The following is a 20630-nucleotide window of genomic DNA, read 5'->3' on the forward strand; positions in this document are numbered from 1 at the left end:
TAGGTTGCAGAAAATTGAGGTTCTGGCGGCAACTGCAGAGAGGTATTTTGGTGTGCGAGACTTGAAATCATAAGAGTTATAGGGTGTATGAGGTGGTGGTGTCCCATCCTTTCAGGTTGTTTGTCTGATGTAGGACTAAATAGATTTAAATAGTGTAGTAGGGTGGTGTTATTTTTATAAAAACAAAAAAATGTTGTGAGTGTAGTGTTAGAATAGGTGGTAAGGTATTTATTTATTTTTTCAAGCAAAGAATAATGGAGTTGTTCTCCATTCTAGTTGTTAGCGGTAATGCAACATATTGGGTGCCAACCGCTTTTAAACATAATCGAAGAAGAAGAACCCAGCTGCCAGTTTTTCAACCAGTCGTTCAACGAAGCCCAGGTGTCTAATTCCGTATGAAAAGTAAACAGTCTATGTCTTTGATACCTTGAAGTGGCTCTGGCTATTAGTTCAATTATTAAACGAGTTCAACTAGAGACAAATTAATGTCTCAAAGAAATGTATAGGTCTATCTGTGGCAGTATTATAGCTGCCAACTACCGTGCAAAGAGCAACAAATTATGTGTGGATGCCATAGCAATTGTTACCTTTTTATTTCTCCTTTGCATGGTGGCATGACATTACCTTTTTATTTCTCTTTTGCATGGTGGCATGACATTACCTTTTTATTTCTCCTTTGCATGGTGGCATGACATTACCTTTTTATTTCTCCTTTGCATGGTGGCATGGCCTTTTTATTGTAAACATTAGCAACTGAGTACATCACTTTTTGGAGAGGACATGTGCATTTATCGCCAGGAAATAATGATTTAATCAGCACCATCTAGTGGTAAATAGAAAGTACGGCATCCGTGGTCTGTCGCTTTGCATTGACGTAGAACACATGCGTTTTCCAGCATGGCGACATCCATAGTGTAAAGCAACGGGCAAGGACCGAAACGGTAAGTTAATGACATTTAAAAAAAATAGGTGATCTATGTACAACGTCTTCTGTACGCTATCTGCCATTACCTCCTGAAATGTAAACGCGCTGTCAATTTTGTTCATGATTCTTGATGTAAATGTATAGTATACTGTATATTTACATTAATTACTCTCGTCTCTGTCTTCTCTCATTTGTGAAGGACCGGACTTTTCAAATGTGGGTTATTATTCTCCATCAAAGTTCGTTGTGAAATCGAGTCACTGTCAGCATCATATGTCATTTGTCAAGTGTCACTTAGTGATTTGAAAAAGCATTGAACACTGAATGCAACATGCTGGTGTCATGAAAACACTGTCTACATGGTACCAATTCAGCACACACAGTTTTACTCCACTTCGCACTGATGTCTGTTGGATTTCAGTTAGGTGGGTCTCTTTTCACACAAAGACTGGTGCGGATATGTGTCACCTGCATTGGCCAGCAGGGATACAGGCAGCTCCTTCCCAAAAGTCGACTCCCTACATGTACACTGTACACAAGGAGCTTTGGGACTGATCCTAAGGGGGAGAAAGGGGAAAATGAGAACTGGAGCAAAACAACAGACAACCTTGACCCCTCACCCCAGACTCTAACCCCTATGCACACCCAGGGAAGAGGTTTGTTTGGTAAAAGGCGACCACTCTCACCCTTGGAGAGGATTAGCCGCCTTTTGCCTCAGGACTCACTAGCCCCAGAATTGTTGGCGCTGAGAGAGAAGGAGAACCCGGAAGTGGAACAGGGGGAACCTGATGGGGTTGGGGTTCAAAAAGACCACAACACTTCAGCAGCTTCAGTGACTGAGACTAAGACCCACAGCTCACAAGGAGAAGTAGAAAGTGCAGAACCACAGGTGCACATAGGACATGACACAGTTAGACCGAGAGAAGAAAAAGAGGAGGGTACTGTCATTGATAACACAGTACTAGAGCCAAATGGTTGCCCGATTCTCAGAGAGGTAACAAATTCTTCACAAGAGGAGGGATACGTGACTCCTATGACTCCCACCCTTCTTCCCGGGGAGCATTTACTCACTTTTGGGGAACTGCTGTTGGCGGAGTACCGGAAGAAGGGCCGCGTGGAGTTTAGGAAGATGTTTCAGCTGCAGGATGGGCAACGTCTCCAGAGCAGTTGGGGCACCATCGGACACAGTGACATCGTCGGCCGCCACGCAGGAGACTTCATTCGGACCATCCACGGGACACCCATCCTTATACGGCGGCCCAACCTGGAGGAATACGTGCTTTATATGAAGAGGGGGCCGGCAATCGCCTATCCAAAGGTATTGTATGTAGCAGATGCTCCTTTCTGGCACTGGAAGAGGCATAACCTTTTTTCCCCAGAATACATCATGCTACTGAGCAGTATTATTGTTGCTTATGGAGAGTGCATGCAGTGCTATCACCAGCGCAATGGTATAGTCTTGACTGTGTTGGCTTGGCTTGTGGAATCAAACATTACATGATTTGATATCAGAGATTATACTTTAACTGCACAGTACATACTAAGCTACAACAGCTCATTGTAGGAAAGACTTATATCCTATGAGTTTTTCTGTCTCTTTCACACTCTCTTCTTTCTTCCTCTCTCCAGGATGCCAGTATGATGCTGATGATGATGGACGTCACAGAGGGAGACTGTGTGTTGGAGTCAGGCTCCGGGTCAGGGGCCATGTCGCTTTTCCTGTCCCGAGCTGGTTTGTATATTTATTTTATCACCTGTTTGCTATCATGATGAGTGGAAGTGGACAAATGCTTGTGTGGCTGGTTGTCATACAATAGAGGGGAAAGATAAACTGCATCCATATCTTAAGCCTTCACTAGGATGAATCAGAAAGTCTTATTCTCAACGTGAATAGTCCAAGATTGGCAATTTGGGGTGTCCCCGATACCCCTCGTTCTTGTCTTGGTCCTGTGTGACTCAGTCGGTAAGAACATAGCGTTTGCAACGCCAGGGGTTATGAGTTTGATTCCCGCTGGGGCCAAACAAACAGTCATGCGTGTATACATTTTTGTAAGTCACCTGGATGCACTCTGGGGTTTCACAAAGTGCAGGACAAGCCATTCAATCAGTGTGTTATCATACGGCTAGATATACCTACTTAGATGTTGGAAGCAAATCTAATTTTATTTGTTGCATACACGTGTTTAGCAGATGTTATTGTGGGTTTAGCGAAATGCTTGGGTTCCTAGCTCCAACAGTGCAGTACACACAAATGTAAAAGAATGGAATACATTTTTCTTAAGGTGAGCGATGTCGGACTGTGTGTGTGTGTATATACCGGTACACACACACACACACACACAGTTGAAGTTTACATACACCTTAGCCAAATACATTTAAACTCAGTTTTTCACAATTCCAGACATTTAATCCGAGTAAAATTTCCCTGTTTTACGTCAGTTAGGATCACCACTTTATTTTAAGAATGTGAAATGTCAGAATAATAGTTGAGAGTGATTTATTTCAGCTTTTATTTTTTTCAGCTTTTATTTCTTTCATCACATTCCCAGTGGGTCAGAAGTTTACATACACTCAATTTGTATTTGGTAGCATTGCCTGTAAATTGTTTAACTTGGGTCAAATGTTTCGGGTAGCCTTCCACAAGCTTCCCAAAATAAGTTTGGTGAGTTTTGGCCCATTCCTCCTGACAGAGCTGGTGTAACTGAGTCAGGTTTGTAGGCCTTCTTGCTCACACACACCTTTTCAGTTCTGCCCACAAATTTTCTATAGGATTGAGGTCAGGGCTTTGTGATGGCCACTCCAATATCTTGACTTGCACCAGTCCCTCCTGCAGCAAAGCACCCCTACAACATGATGCTGCCACCCTCGTGCTTCACGGTTGGGATGGTGTTCTTCAGCTTGCAAGCGTCCCCCTTTTTCCTCTAAACATAACGATGGCCATTATGGCCAAACAGTTCTATTTTGTTTCATCAGACCAGTGGACATTTTTCCAAAAAGTACGATCTTTGTTCCCATGTGCAGTTGCAAACCGTAGTCAGGATTTTTTTATGGCGGTTTTGGAGCAGTGGCTTCTTCCTTGCTGAGCGGCTTTTCAGGTTATGTTGATATAGGACTCGTTTTACTGTGGATATAGATCATTTTGTACCTGTTTCCTCCAGCATCTTCACAAGGTCCTTTGCTGCTGTTCTGAGATTGATTTGCACTTTCGCACCAAAGTGCGTTCATCTCTAGGAGACAGAATGCGTCTCCTTCCTGAGCAGTATGACGGCTGCGTGGTCCCATGGTGTTTATACTTGCATACTATTGTCTGTACAGATGAACGTGGTCCCTTCAGGTGTTTGGAAATTGCTCCCAAGGATGAACCAGACTTGTGGAGGTCTACAATTTATTGGTCTTGGCTGATATCTTTTGATTTTCCCATGATGTCAAGCAAAGAGGCACTGAGTTTGAAGGTAGGCCTTGAAATACATCCACAGGTACACCTCCAATTGACTCAAATGATGTCAATTAGCCTATCAGAAGCTTCTAAAGCCATGACATAATTTTCTGGAATTTTCCAAGCTGAAAAAAGTCACAGTCAACTTAGTTCATGTTAACTTCTGACCCGCTGGAATTGTGATCCAGTGAAATAATTTGTCGGTAAACAATTGTTGGAAAAATTACTTGCCATGCACAAAGTAGATGTCCTACCCGACTTGCCAAAACTATAGTTTAACAATACATTTGTGGAGTGGTTGAAAAACAAGTTTTAATGACTCCAACCTAAGTGTATTTAAACTTCCCACTTCAATTTTGTGTGTGTATGTATATATATCTATCTATATGGACACACCTACTCATTCAAGGGTTTTTCTTTCTTTTACTCTTTTCTACACTGTAGAAAAAGCTTTGAAATAACACATGGAATAATGTAGTAACCAAAAAAGCTTCACCTGCAATGCTTTTCCAACCGTCTTGAAGATAGTCCCGCATATGCTGAGCACTTGTTGGATGCTTTCCCTTCACTCTCCAGTCCAACTCATCGCCAACCATCTCAATTGGGTTGAGGCTGTGTGATTGTGGAGGCCACATCATCTGATGCAGCACCATCACTCTCCTTCTTGGTCATATAGCCCTTACACAGCCTGGAGGGAGCAAACCAGGTTGGACTGCGTATCACTGCGGAATGCTGTGGTAGCCATGCTGGTTAAGTGTGCCTTGAATTCTAAATGATTGGATGACATCGTCACCAGCAAAGCACCATCACACCTCCATCTTTCATGGTGGAGAGATCATCCGTTCACCTACTCTGCATCTCACCAAAAATCTCACGTTTGGACTCACCAGACCAAAAGGACAGATTTCCAACGGTCTAATGTCCATTGGTCATGTTTCTTGGTCCAAACAAGTCTCTTCTTCTTATTGGTGTCCTTTTAGTAGTGGTTTCTTTGCAGGTATCAACCATGAAGGCCTGATTCACAAACTCCTCTGAAAAGTTGATATTGAGATGTGTCTGTAACTTGGTATTTTATTTGGATCCCCATTGGCTGATGGAATGGAGTTCAATGCAATAATGGCTCTAAATAATACTCTACTCTTTCTTGAATTTGTTCTGGATTTGGGGACTGTGAAAAGACTGGCATGTCTGGTGGGATAAGTGTGTGTCAGAGCTGTGTGTAAGTTGACTATGCAAACAATTAGGAATTTTCAACACATTAATGCAATCAGTCTCTCATCAACTCTTAGCCAAGAGAGACTGGCATGCATAGTATTTATATCAGTCCTCTGATTACAATTGAAGAGCAAGATGTGCTGGGCCAGCTGCAGCTTAACTAGGTCTTTCCTTGCAGCACTGGACCACACTCTGTGAAGCTTTTGTTTGGGCTGCAATCTGAGGTGCAGTTCACTCTAATAAACTTATCCTCTGCAGCAGAGGTAACTCTGGGTCTTCTTTTCCTGGGCTGGTCCTCATGAGCCAGTTTCATCATAGCGCTTGATGGTTTTCGCATCTGCTTTTGAAGACATTTTCCGGATTGACTGACCTTAATGTCTTAAAGTTGATGAGTTCTGATGAGGACTCTAAACTTGAAATATTGTTAATTATCAGGTATCCTGTTGAAATATTGAGTGCCATAGTCTGGTTTCTACACCAGAAGTGAATGATTATCTGTAGGAGGAATGTATATGGTGTCAATTAAGCTTGGAATGTGCTGAATAAAGGAAAGGCAATCACATGTTGACAGGCACTGATGGAGAGATGTGGTTTAGTGAGGGATGAGGTCAGGTCACATTTAAGGGAGAAGGAACAGTTGATTGCCCGCATCACTTAATTTCCTGCCTAGCAATAAAGTTGTAATGTTTAGAGAGATGTCACCCAAATTGGGGTATATATACTACCACTGGTGGAAATATGTCTTTGTCTAATGCAGTTGTATGACCCAATGGGTGAATAAACTTGGTTTAAGCTTTACTAATCATACATGAGTTTTACTCTTTGTTTAGAACCCAACAAAGTAATGATGGACTGTCGTTTCTCTTTGCTTATGTGAGCTGTTCTTGCCATAATATGGACTTGGTCTTTTACCAAATAGGGCTATCTTCTGTATTCCACCCCTATCCTGTCACAACACAACTGATTGGCTCAAACGCATTAAGAAGGAATGAAATTCCAAAAATACATTTTTAACAAGTCACACATTTTAATTTAAATGCATTCCAGGTGTCTACCTTGTGACGCTGGTTGAGAGAATGCCAAGAGTGTGCAAAGCTGTCATCAAGGCAAAGGGTGGCTACTTTAAAGAGTCTCAAATATAAAATATATTTAGATTTATTTTACTCTTTTGGTTACGACATGATTCCATGTGTTATTTCATAGTTTTGAAATAATATTTTCTACAATTGTAGAATAATAGTGAGTGTCAGTGGACCTCCAGGCTGTGTAAGGGTTATATATACTGACATTTTCTACATGGAAAATTTTATACAATGTAGAAAATAGTAAAAATAAAGAAAAACCCTGGAATGAGTAGATGTGTCCAAACTTTTGACTGGTACTGGCTACCAGCCTACATCACATCCGACCGTGAATGGGAGTTCCATAGGGCAGCTCACAATTGGCCCAGCGTCGTCCGGGTTTGTCCGGGGTAAGCCGTCATTGTAAATAAGAATTTGTTCTTAACTGACTTGCCTAGTTAAATAAAGGTTACATACTGTGCATATGAAATGGGTAAAACCATATGTAAACATTATTGACCAGTGTTCCATGTCTATGTACATAGGGCAGCCTCTAAGGTGCCGGGGGGAGTAATGGGGTGGTAGCCGGCTAGTGACGGTGACTAAGTTCAGGGCAGGGTACTGGGTGGAGTCCGACAAGTGATGGCTATTTAACAGTCTGATGGCTTAAATAAATAATGAAAACATGTTCAATTTGGTTTAAATAATGCAAAAACAAAGTGTTGGAGAAGTAAAAGTGCCATGTAAGAAAGCTAACGTTTAAGTTCCTTTCTCAGAACATGAGAACATATGAAAGCTGGTGGTTCCTTTTAACATGAGACTTCAATATTCCCAGGTAAGAGGTTTTAGGTTGTAGTTAATATAGTATTTATAGGACTATTTCTCTCTATACCATTTGTATTTCATATACCTTTGACTATTGGATGTTCTTATAGGCACTTTAGTATTGCAAGTGTAACAGTATAGCTTCCATCCCTCTCCTCGCCGCTACCTGGCCTCAAACCATGAATGCATCGATAACAGCCACCCTCGAAGCAGCTTTACCCATCGCTCCACAAAAGCCGCGGCCCTTGCAGCGCAAGGGGAATAACTACTCCAAGTCTCAGAGCGAGTAATGTTTGAAACGCTATTAGCGCGCACCCCGCTAACTAGCTAGCCATTTCACATCGGTTACACCAGCCATTAGGCTGATAGGCTTGAAGTCATAAACAGTGCTGTGCTTGCGAAGAGCTGCTGGCAAAACGCACGAAAGTGCTGTTTGAATGAATTCTTATGAGCCTGCTGCTGCCTACCACCGCTCAGTCAGACTGCTCTATCAAATATCAAACCATAGACTTAATTCTAACATAATAACACATAAATACGAGCCTTTGGTCATTAATATGGTCGAATCCGAAAACGATAATTTCGAAAACAAAACATTTATTTTTCAGTGAAATACGGAACCGTTCGGTATTTTATCTAACGGGTGGCATCCCTAAGTCTAAATATTCTTGTTACATTGCACAACCTTCAATGTTATGTCATAATTACGTAAAATTCTGGCAAATTAGTTCGCAATGAGACAGGCTGCCCAAACTGTTGCAATTTCACCTGGTTAATATTGCCTAATAACCTGGATTTCTTTTAGCTAAATATGCAGGTTTAAAAATATGTACTTCTGTGTATTGATTTTAAGAAAGGCATGGGTGTTTATTGTTAGGTACAGTCGTCCAACGATTGTGCTTTTTTCGCGAATGCGCTTTTGTTAAATCATCCCCCAGCGTTGCATCGATGATAGGCAACGCAGGACACGCTAGATAAACTAGTAATATCATCAACCATGTGTGATAACTAGTGATTATGATTGTTTTTTATAAGATAAGTTTAATGCTAGCTAGCAACTTACCTTGGCTTCTACTGCATTCGCGTAACAGTCTTCTTGTGGAGTGCAACGAGAGGCATGTGGTTAGAGGGTTGGACAAGTTAAGTGTAAGGTTGCAAGATTGAATCCCCAGAGCTGACAAGGTGAAAATCTGTCATTCTGCCCCTGAACAAGGCAGTTAACCCACCGTTCCTAGGCCGTCATTGAAAATAAGAATGTCTTCTTGACTGACTTGCCTAGTTAAATAAAGGTATAATAAAAAATATCTGCAAAATCGGCTCCCAAAAATACCTTGAATAACTTCAATAATTTGAAATCGGCCCTAATGAATCTGTCATTCCGATTGATCGGTCGACCTCTACTCTGGAGAGCCCTGAGGACAGTGCAGTTGCCGTACCAGGCGGTGATGCAGCCTGACAGGATGCTCTCAATGGTGCATCTGTAAATGTTTTAAGTCTTACGGGCCAAGCCAAATTTCTTCAGCCTCCTGAGGTTGAAGAGGCACTGTTGCGCCTTCTTTACCACACTGTCTGTGTTGGTGCACCATTTTTACATTGTCCGTGTATGCCAAGGAACTTAACTTTTCACCTTCTCCACTATGGCCCCATCGATGTGGATGGGGGAGTGCTCCCTCTGCTGTCTCCTGAAGTCCACGATCAGCTCCTTTTTGTTTTGATGACGTTGAAGGTTATTTTCCTGGCACCACTCTACTATTTGATTGCATTTAATTAAAATATGAGACATAATCATTTTAATCAGAAGGTACTATTAACATGTACATTTTATTGCTAACATAATAAATACAGGATAACTGCAGAATAAATAATGCTATAATTGAAAAGTGTACACCCAAGGTAAGCTACTGCCCCTTTAAGAGCTAAAATAGATTGTGTACTCTGTGATTCTCACCAAATAGGTTGTCTTCTCACACTATTCAAACTCTACAATCAATAAACAGCTTAGGAAGCAACCTTAGCCTACAGATCATATATTGCAAACCAATCTTAACTACAAACTCCACAAATGTTGGAATTTTTGTGAGTCCTTGACAATTGGTAATCAATATACAAAAACAGCACACATTTTCCAGCGAACCTGCACATCATCATCTTCTCTCTTTTTGTGGCACCAATATGAGGATGTTGCAGTAGTCTAGTGTGTGGTGAGGGAATAATGACAAGCAAAACCTGGGGAGCTTTGAGTTCACATTGCCCTAAAAAAGGGAACCAGACGCGGAATTCAAGCGAACCAAACTCAGACCACCTCTCGATATGGTTTCAGTTTGGTTCACTTCAGGGGCTCTTTTGAGTGGTCTGAGTTACTTTGGAGTGTTCACACTGCACAAAAAATTCAGCGAACCCTACTGAGTTTACAAAAATTGGTTGAAAGGGACCAAGTGTGAAAACACCCTAAAAGTGGCTGCTTAATGGCATGTATTATTATTATTATTATTGTTCTCCCCAGTGGGCTCCAAGGGCAGTGTTATGAGTGTGGAAATCAGGGAGGACCACCACAGACGAGCCGTGCTCAACTACAACCGCTGGTGTTCCTCCTGGATCCTGCGGCGAGGAGAGGAATGGCCCGACAACGTCCAGTTTCATAACTCTGACCTGCAGGGGGCATCCTTGCTCCTCGCCGGGCGAGGGTTTCACTCTGTAAGGATATGTATTTTTTGCTTGTAATTTAGTGCATTTCACTTATAGTTTTCATTGAGCAATTCTGTAAACTGGTGTATTTTTGTATAATTGATTTTTTTGCAGTGGAAAGCAAATCACCTTGGAAATCTTATAATTTATGATAGGGCATACAGAGAAATAGAGGGGCAGAAGTAGGGCCCCTAATCCTGGGGGCAAAGACTGAGTGGCCGAGACAGGGCTTGAACCCCGTCACCATGGGAGTATGCGGGTCACGATTCGGGAGCATTACTGCTGCGCCAGATTCCGGCACTAATCATGGTTTTCAGCCCAGGAGTTGAATCTGTGTCTGGGAAACCCTCCCTTGACCAGTCACTAACCTTCAGAAACGTGTGTGTGTGTGTTTCAGATTGCTCTGGATATGATAAACCCTCAATTGGTTTTGCCCACTGTGACTCCACATCTCCATCCTGGAGCAGTTTGTGCTGTCTACCTAGCCAAGTGAGTAACCTCGACCCGTCCATAAACAACCCCTAGCCCATACCCCATAAACACTGCCTCCACCTGTCCAGTCTTTGCTTTCAAGTGTGTTTTCCATTTTTTGAGGTACTTTACGTGTCTCCTTCACGCTCTTCTGTGTGATTTAGTATAACGCAGGTCATTGATCTACTGGAGGGCCTCCGATGCTCTGCCCTCCCCCTGCTGTGTGAACGTATCATCGAAGTGCAGCTCAGGGATTGGCTGTTGGCTCCGGCAATCCAGAAAGATGGGCGGTTCTGCCGCAGGAAAGCTCCTCCCTCAGCGAGAAACCAGGAGGAAGGGGAGAATAACAAGTCGGATGAAGAAAAAGGTGATTTCTTGTTCAAATCATCCGGTCACATGGGGATCCTTGGATGTCATAATGTCTGTCTAAACTAAAGGCAATTACAATATCCCGCTGCAGTTGCATTATATGATTCCCTTATACAGAAATGTGTTATTCTGACCCTGTCTTTCACATGGCCACTGACATTTTCAAAATAAAAGCCCTCTATTTGGTAATATTGTGTGTTAACACACATTTTGTTATTCTTTCAGAATACACAAGCAGTCCGGAACCCGCACCATATGGGAGTGTCCCTTACATTGCTCGACCTCACCCGGAACAAGCTAGCCACACGGGTTAGTGTCAATAACCACGTTTCCATAAAGTTAAGTCATATGACAAATCAGATGTATACTGGACTTCCTTTAATGGTGGTTAAGTGATTATATTTATTGGAAATTTGCATCAAACTTGTTATTTGAATGCTAATTATTAAGTATTGCTCTCATCATAACCTACCATGTCCACTTCACCAGCAAACCATTGTCTAGATTAGAGAGCATGCGCCAAATCCAGATTGGGCAAGTTTGATATTTATGTGTAGTTTGGATAATGCAATGGGAACACATTGAACCACATAAGCGCCAAGTGGTTTATGTGCCCCACGTCATCATGCACAGCCTTAAGTCAGTTTGATGGAAAATGTGATCAAATGAGCATGAAACCACTACGTAACCTATTCGATGTGGGGTCTGTTGGGATAGATATGATTATCTGCTACATTCAGAATACATCCATGGTATTGTGTTGTTCACTGTGGCATTTTGTCCTTTCAGCATTCCTGGTGAAACTGAGGAAGAGTCAGGGGTAGCTAGCCTCCGAAGACACATCAGAAGAGCGATTGGGTGTATTATATTCAGAAATGTGATTTGGTACTGCAGAGAAATGTAGTTGCCCTATAATCAGTCTAGAAATTGAAATTCATACTGCTTGACAACACACCAAATATAAAGACTCAATAAAACACCAAACTAAGGGGGACATAAGCCTTTATTGTCAGTATCACAAAACATACCCAAGCCTTCACTCATGGATCAAATGCTGTACAGATCCTTCCAGCTGATTTATATTTAAGGAATTAGTCAACAGTTCCCACCCCATGTGCAAGACCTTGAAGTGCTATAGCAAATAAATAAGTGTTTTGAGGGATTAATCAGTTCTGTTAAGAGTGTCCACCTTTAAGGAATAATAGCACAGAGGCCCGAGAGTTTGACTTAAGTCCTTGTACATAAAAAGTATACACAGAACAATGTGAAGCGAATGTTTTACATTTCATGACATGTGTCAGGACAGTTGAAGGAAATGTTACATGCCTTTATCCAAAGTTAAGCCCTGAACCAATTCCTAACTTGATAAATGAGACAAAACTACACTCGAGTTACACCTCTCCTCAAGATAGGATTTATTCCCCTGTGAATGCTAGTTTCCATTTAAACCACCTAATCGAGGTAGAGCAGTAAATTGGCATTCTAAAGATGCTATGAAATATATGTTTCACAGGACCAGGGTTGGGAAATGTAGTCCTGAGTTGGTTTTTGTAGTACTATTCTACTCCTCGTTGATCCAGTCCATAGACGGGTCGTGTCCTGCTCCACAATAAGACTCGTTCCCTGACGAAACACATTCAAATTGTTAGCTAAGACATGAGTGTTGTTAAAGGAGCAAGATAACTTGAGTGTCTAACAAATCTTTGCTGGGTGTTTTACTTCAGAACATAAGTTAAAACTTGGCTGCTGTCACTCTATATTGATTCTATTTTAATGTAACTTCAAGCAAGCCTTGCCAATCAATATGTTGTCATCCTTTTGCTTCCAAATTATGATTAAGAAATGAACCATAGCACATAGCACAGCCATCCTGTAACCAACGCCTGCACTCACTTGGGGCCTCCTCTGTGCAGCAGCAGGGGCGCTGGGCCTTGGTCTTTCTTTGGCCCGGTCTGCGGGAGGATGAAACCTGGGACCTGGGTGGAGTAGTCTCCAGGGAGAGGGCCAGGGCAAAGGGTAGCGGGGAGGACGAGGAGGGGGTAAGGGAGGTTGAGGATCCAGAGGCCGAGGAGGAAGAGAGGCCCAGGCCGGAGCTCTTGGCGCAGAGGGCACAGGGGGCGGGGGAGGCGGAGGGCCCACGGGGCATGTGGACCTTTTCCCGGTCGCCAATGTAGAACCGCTGAGCGCCGCTGTGGTGCTCGGCGCGCTCCCGCTGCCAGATAAAGTGGGTAGGCACGATGGCCATCACCTGGAAGGAGGGCGTGTTCCCAGACAAGGATAAATACACATGGTTAAAGACACAGCCAATTCAAGAGGAGAGATGGTACATTTTGTATTGTCAGAGTTCATAGATACATTTACATTGCGGCTGACAATAGCAGTAAGACACAGGAACGAATCCTAGTAACTTGACCCACATGAATGTATCTGAAATGTTGGCCCAAATCTGACTGACAGCATGCTTGAGTTATGCACTGATGCATCAAGTTAGAATTCCATCCAGGTCAAGAGAAAGCGGAAGACCTACACCATCATTTCATGTAATGGTTTTGTATACCTACCTCCTCGCAGCAGCGGCGGCTGACGGCAGCCCGGTACTCGATGCGAGCCCACAGCTTGTCCCGCTGCTTGAGAAAGCGAGGGAAGTGCTTCCTCCAGGTCTTACCAAGCGCCCATGGGAAGATCTCGTACTTGCTCTCCTCCTCGTCCTCCTCCATGGTGTTGGCTAGGTATCTGTGAAAATAAAAAAGTGGCATGAAATATCAGAAATAGGATTCCTAGCTTTTTGTTGCCAGTTGTACAATTAATTCTCTCCCTCTTTGGGGGGGATAAGTTGCTCTACAATTACAACGGTTGTTTGTCACAGTCTGCACCGGTCCATTCGATTCTCAACAAATGATACATTTAGAACTTGTGGACTGATATAAATGCATCCATTGAAAGTTACTGAGATGTTCAGAATACAGCGAGTCAACTATTTATTTCAGAGTAGTAGATTCACAGAACTTACAGTGCAATGAAAAAGTTTGTTCTGTTGTGCTCGCCAATAGTGAAGCGAGCCCTCTTGAAGTAGACAAACGCCATGGCTAGAAGGTACTGAAATAGGGAAGAGAGGTTGAATTGAAATGAGTTTATATATGATGCATCATCATGGCTTGTATACAGGGATGGGCTTTTGACATTTTTTTTTTCAAATACTCAGTTGTACTTGAATAAAAACATTTTTAGAACAAGTCCCGCACTGGGGAAAAAATGTGCACATTCATCGACAGTACTAGTCAAAAGTTGGGACATGCCCACTCATCTCGGAGTTTTTCTTTATTTTTACTATTTTCTACATTGTAGAATGATAGTTAAGAGAAACTATAAAATAACACATATGGAATCATGTAGTAACCAAAAAAGTGTTAAATAAATCAAAATATACTTTATATTTGAGATTCTTCAAAGTAGCCACCATTTGCCTTGACAGCTTTACGCATTCTCTCAACCAGCTTCACCTGGAATGCTTTTCCAACAGTCTTGAAGTTTCCGGATTGACTGACCATGTCAAAGTAATGGACTGTCGTTTCTCTTTGCTCATTTGAGATGTTCTTGCCATAATATGAACTTGGTCTTTTACCAAATAGGGCTATCTTCGGTATACCACCCCTACCTTGTCACAACACAACTGATTGGCTCAAACGCATTAAGAAGCTGGTTGAGAGAATGCCACGTGTGTGCAAAGCTGTCATCCAAGGCAAAGGGTGGTTACTTCGTAAAATCTCAAATATAAAATATATTTGTTTAACACTTATTTGGTTACTACGTGATTCAATACGTGATATTTCATAGTTTTGATGTCTTCACTATTATTCTACAGTCGTGGCAAATAGTTTTGAGAATGACACAAATATTAATTTTCACCAAGTCTGCTGCCTCAGTTTGTATGATGGCAATTTGCATACACTCCAGAATGTTATGAAGAGTGATCAGATGATTTGCAATGAATTGCAACGTCTCTCTTTGCCATGCAAATGAACTGAATCGCCAAAACATTTCCACTGCATTTCAGCCCCGTCACAAAAAGACCAGCTGACATGTCAGTGATTCTCTCGTTAACACAGGTGTGAGTGTTGATGAGGACAAGGCTGGAGATCACCCTGTCATGCTGATTGAGTTTGAATAACAGACTAAGGGTGGTGCTTAGAATCATTGTTCTTCCTCTGTCAACCATGGTTACCTGCAAGGAAACACACACTGTCATCATTACTTTGTACAAAAAGGGCTTCACAGGCAAGGATATTGCTGCCAGTAAGATTGCACCTAAATCAAACATTTATCGGATCATCAAGAACTTCAAGGAGAGCGGTTCAATTGTCGTTAAGGCGGCTTCAGGGCACCCAAGAAAGTCCAGCAAGCACCAGGACCGTCTCCTAAAGTTAATTCAGCTGCAGGATCGGGGCACCACCAGTATAGAGCTTGCTCGGGAATGGCAGCAGGCAGGTGTGAGTGCATCTGAACGCACAGTGAGGCGAAGACTTTTGGAGGATGGCCCGGTGTCAAGAAGGGCAGCATAGAAGCCACTTCTCTCCAGGAAAAACATCAGGGACAGACTGATATTCTACAAAAGGTACAGGGATTGGAATGCTGAGGCCCGGGGTAAAGTCATTTTCTCTGATGAATCCACTTTCAGATTGTTCGAGGCATCCGGAAAAAAGCTTGTCCGGAGAAGACAAGGTGAGCGCTACCATCAGTCCTGTGTCATGCCAACAGTAAAGCATCCGGAGACCGTTCATGTGTGGGGTTGCTTCTCATCCAAGGGAGTGGGCTCACTCACAATTTTGCCTAAGAACACAGCCATGAATAAAGAATGGTACCAACACATCCTCCGAGAGCAACTTCTCCCAACCATCCAGGAACATTTAGGTGACGAACAATGCCCTTTTCCACATGATGGAACACCTTGCCATAAGGAAAGTGATAACTAAGTGGCTCGGGGAACAAAACATCGATGGCCAGGAAACTCCCTAGACCTTAATCCCATTGAGAACTTGTAGTCAATCCTCAAGAGGTAGGTGGACAAACTAAAACTGACCAATTCTGACAAACTACAAGTATTGATTATGCAAGAATGGGCTGCCATCAGTCGGGACGTGGCCCAGAAGTTAATTGACAGCATGCCAGGGCGGATTGCGGTCTTGAAAAAGGGTCAACACTGCAAATATTGACTCTTTCCATCAAATTCATGTAATTGTCAATAAAAGCCTTGGACACTTATGAAATGCTTGTAATTATACTTCAGTATTCCATAGTAACATCTGACAAAAATATCTAAAGACACTGAGGCAAGCAGACTTTGTGAAAATTAATATTTGTGTTATTCTCAAAACTTTAGGCCACGATTGTACAATATAGAAAATAGTAAAAATAAAGAAAAACACTTGGGAGTTGGTGTGTCCAAACGTTTGACTGGTACTGTATATGCGCAACAATGCATAATTTATCACCATTATGAATCCTATTTGCGGAAATTATAATTCAGTCAAAAAAAATAAGTATTATATATATATTTTTTTACATTATATCGTGGAACACAATCTTCAAAGAGGTAGTAACCTCAGTCACGCATGCTTGTAGAAGCCTATGGCTGTGCAATGGCCTTGTTTTGTTAATTTAGCAGACATGATGCTCTTATTTCCTGAGCCCTTACTACAGTCAAGACACCTATTTTATAGTAAAAAAAACATGTAATATACCAGAATGTGCGAAGTGATGAGCATCTCGAATAGTTCTCAATTAGTGATTATTTGAAACTGGGCTCAATATGGCAAGTCTAAATAAAAAATATTCAGGGTTACAAACCAACATCTGTCTTGTTTTGACTTAGTTAATTCTGCCTGTTCTTTGGAATTTTCTAAATGGATTAACAATTCCACATTGAACACACTTCATGGGGATGAATTACAGTCATGGCATCTGTTTGGTGAGTTGGCCTAGGCTTACCGTAATGATTCTGATAAATACACTCCGTCTCTATCAAACAGATGATTTTGCTTATTGTCAGTGTGAAACCTGTCTATGTTTAGGGAGTTTATAGCCTAGGCTAACCAATTCTAAATGGCACTAGCAGTTCGCAAAAGTACGGTCGGCACTAGTTACCATAGCCACAAAGTCAAACCTGACCTATTTCTACAATGTATCTTCTTTAAAACCTAACCACACTGCTAACCTTATGCCTAACATTAAGACCAAAAAGCTATTTTTTGTTTTCAGGAATGTCTTCAATATAGCCAAGTTTGACTTTGTGACATGGTAACTAATGACAACCGCAAAGTAGCCCAAGCATTAAATAGACTGGACGCAATTAGTCCAAAACTCCAGCTAGTTGTTGTAAAATATTTCCCTACTTCAGTCAACCAGTCCATTTTGAATTTGTGATAAAACTGTAATAATTTGGCAAGGAATGTAGCTTGTGTATCCCGTCAGATACGTTTTTATAGGCATTTATTTCTGTAGGCCTAAAGGGAGGGAGAAGGGAATTTAGAAAGAACTGTGACGCTTGGATCCTTTTTTGTTGTCATGTAAATGCACATGTACAAATGGAACACTAGATTCAGAGAAAATTAACGTGATCTTCAAGACATGTTGACCAAATAGATTTACAGTATTTTTATTTATTTATCCCTGGTTAAAGATAAAGTTTATGTCCGTTCGAGTACTCATGTCCATCCGAAGTTGTATACGTTAATCACTACACAAATAAAATTGGTACCCTCCAAAGCAATGCTTTTTACCTTGTCTGTGACTTTGCAACAGCAGTCCATCCACAGAAAGTCTTGTATCAAATCGTCATCTGTAATCAAATAAAATTGCATGAGAAACCGACTGCTCATTGTCTCTAATCTGAGATGTGCCAAGCCTCAATAAAACAAACAAATTGTTGAGTGGGCTCTATCAACTTTTAACAAACAACCTCAGATATTATGACTGGTGTAAGTGGACTGTTCTCTTTGGCTCACCAAAAAGTCTGAAGAAGGCTGCCATCTCTTCTCGTTGAATGACAAGTGTCGGGCCCCATATGATTTTGCCCTTTGCGGCCTCGACATGACTTTGGCTGGGTTGACTCTTGCCCGGAGGCCCCTGGGCCACTTGCAGGTTGGGTCTCTTCAGCCTCAGGCCTCTCTTGATCTGGAGGGTGTGTGCTGTGTTGGGTTTGATTCTCACCGTGACTGAGGGGGGTGTCTGGCACCAGCTGTGTGTGTGTTTCATCATGCTGCTGATTTGTTCATGAATGGTCACTAGTGAAATGTTTTCTGAGGGAGTGTTCCTGACCTGGTAGTGACATAAGTAGTGTGGGAGAAATTAATGACTGGCAACAATGTGATACAATTCTATTTTGACATGTTTAGTAGCTAGTTGACGTAGATAAATTAGTTAAGAACCAATTCCTTTCAAACTAGCTACGCTGGAGAAATGATAGCGAGTTAGAAGGTCAGCAAGCATAGACATTCATTTTGTAGCGAACTGGCTAGCAACATAAACAACTACGTTACTGCACAGCTAGTTAGCCGGCTCCGTTGGATAACGACAGAAGCGGTCACTTCGGCTGGCTATGACAGGAGCCGGCAGCCAAAAGTCTATGGGGACAACCACACAATTCATTTAGTTGACTTACGAATATGTTGGTCTACAGATGAAGTAGCCATATCTTACCTTTGCTTAGAACAGATAGTAGTGTGGTGTCTGAGTCAGACGTGGAAATCAAGACTTGAAGAAATCTGAAAGGTTTCCTCAGATCGTCCTATGCTACAGTAACTAGCTAGCTGCTATGTTGTTGTGACAGGGCAAGGAAAACAGTTGTTATTCGAGTAAACGTGTATCAACTGGGTAATTGGTATGTGTATGGTTATTTCAGTAAACAATTATTTAATGAGGGGGAAACTGTCAATGGTGAAATGAAAGGTGTCTCCTCGTCCTCTCACACAGGTGCAGGCGACTAACTGCTTGACGGGAGCGCGCTTAAAGACACGTCGAAGAATGGAACTGATTTTTATCAGAACCGCGCAATGTCGTTTACAGACGGGCAATTGAACAGGGAGAAAACCCGCCTACGATGTGTAGAGACCTAGGTCCAAATCGCCTCCTTCAATTTCACCTCGGCCTTCCATTAGTGCGCCTCCGCCATATTTTATTTATTTATTTCACCTTTATTTAACCAGGTAAGCAAGTCGAGAACAAGTTCTCATTTACAATTGCGACCATATGCACAAATGTCCCAAAACTTGGGGCTTGAACATTGTGTACGGATAATTAGACACTTCAAAGTGGTATCCATTCATCATTTTTTGAGTTTGCGCAATTTCACACAAAGTAATGGAGAGACGTGCCTAATTACGATCAACCAGTATTTGTTTGTATTTAATATCGAGGCTTGACACGTCACGTGAAGTACCTCGAGTACCAAATTAAATGTTTAAAATATCAGGGTGAATTTTCTCATTCGCATTGCATTCTCGTTTTATAATTTAAATGTGCACCATTCATTGCATCATTCAAGTGTGTCCCACTGAAGTACAATAAGAACGGTGTGCCCCCCGAAATGTATGTTTTTTTGTTGTTGTTGTAGGCTACAGGTAGGAATTAGGGATGCAAGCAGAGGATGCTGATGAAGTAGGCCTATAGCAAGAAGTAAAAAATAGTTAGCCCAACTAAGTAATCATTAAAGATTTGCATTATCTCAATTATAATTATGTCACTGCATGATATTGAACATTTATTATAACCGACAATTATTATAGTCTTTGAAGCCAAAATCAGGACATGTATTTTGGGGAAATGCTCTAAATAGCAAGTTGTTCAGATGTGTTTATTTTCATACCAATATATGAAACCAAAATTGCACTAGTTTACTGAAAAAATATAAATTAGGCTTACAACTATCACAGCCAGGGGCACATTGGCCATTTGGCAATTCTGGTAAATTACAGATGGGCTGGACCATTCTTGTGTTGTGTGGGCTCGTGGAAATTGACACCCACAAAAAAAATGTAAATAAACTCAAATAAAACAATGAAAAAGGTCACATTGTCGGTGGTCCAAGGGCCTGTTAAGATCATTTTAAAAGATCTTTGCTTAATTTCATTGTTATAGTAATCTGTAATGTGGTGGCATCAGTTAAGCTAAACCTAGGGAATGGCAAAATCTCTAAAATTATTTTTGGAGAACAGCAAAAACAAACAAAAATTACTCCAAGCATGAATTATATTAGGTTTAAAGCCTGTGGAACTCTGTGTACAATTTCAAGCACTACTCAACCTCCTCATAAATTAACTCTACTTGTGGAACTGCAACATGAAATAGATGCATAATACACGCTACCAAGTCACAACAAGGCTGACTTCAAATACCGCCATCACTGTGAAAATAACCAGTGAATAAAACAGCTGACGCAAATGCAAACTATGCCAGATAAATCCTACACATGCATTGAAATAAAAGGCATACACTGCCGTTCAAAAATGTTGGCCAATTAAAATAACATCAAATTGATCAGAAATACAGTGTAGACATTGTTAATGTTGTAAATTACTATTTTAGCTGAGATCGTCTGATTATTAATTAAATATCTACATAGGCATACAGAGGCCCATTATCAGCAACC

The 20630-nt window shown here is 41.6% G+C and overlaps 2 protein-coding genes across 3 annotated transcripts; one reads left to right on the forward strand and one right to left on the reverse strand.

Annotated features, from left to right (window-relative positions):
* The first annotated feature begins 583 nt into the window (after window positions 1-583).
* Window positions 584-11971, forward strand: trmt61b (tRNA methyltransferase 61B). Its single transcript, XM_029623115.2, has 8 exons — window positions 584-941; window positions 1125-2243; window positions 2555-2657; window positions 9966-10156; window positions 10545-10636; window positions 10783-10985; window positions 11213-11296; window positions 11777-11971. The coding sequence occupies exons 2-8, from the start codon at window positions 1329-1331 to the stop codon at window positions 11809-11811; spliced, it is 1623 nt and encodes a 540-aa protein (XP_029478975.1). The 5' UTR covers window positions 584-941; window positions 1125-1328; the 3' UTR covers window positions 11812-11971.
* Window position 11972: 1 nt separating this feature from the next.
* Window positions 11973-19148, reverse strand: spdya (speedy/RINGO cell cycle regulator family member A). Of its 2 annotated transcripts, XM_029623116.2 has the most exons (7): window positions 18683-19143; window positions 17989-18301; window positions 17764-17822; window positions 13998-14083; window positions 13549-13720; window positions 12881-13235; window positions 11973-12610 (listed from the first exon to the last, which is right to left on the reverse strand). In XM_029623116.2, the coding sequence occupies exons 2-7, from the start codon at window positions 18239-18241 to the stop codon at window positions 12549-12551; spliced, it is 987 nt and encodes a 328-aa protein (XP_029478976.1). In that variant the 5' UTR covers window positions 18242-18301; window positions 18683-19143; the 3' UTR covers window positions 11973-12548. The 2 variants fall into 2 exon arrangements, with proteins under 2 accessions (XP_029478976.1, XP_064868957.1); XM_065012885.1 differs by lacking the exon at window positions 11973-12610 and having other exon boundaries at window positions 12724-13235; window positions 18683-19148.
* Between the last annotated feature and the right edge of the window lie 1482 nt (window positions 19149-20630).

This window comes from Oncorhynchus nerka, linkage group LG28 (genome assembly GCF_034236695.1).
Source record: "Oncorhynchus nerka isolate Pitt River linkage group LG28, Oner_Uvic_2.0, whole genome shotgun sequence".
NCBI lineage: Eukaryota > Metazoa > Chordata > Actinopteri > Salmoniformes > Salmonidae > Oncorhynchus > Oncorhynchus nerka.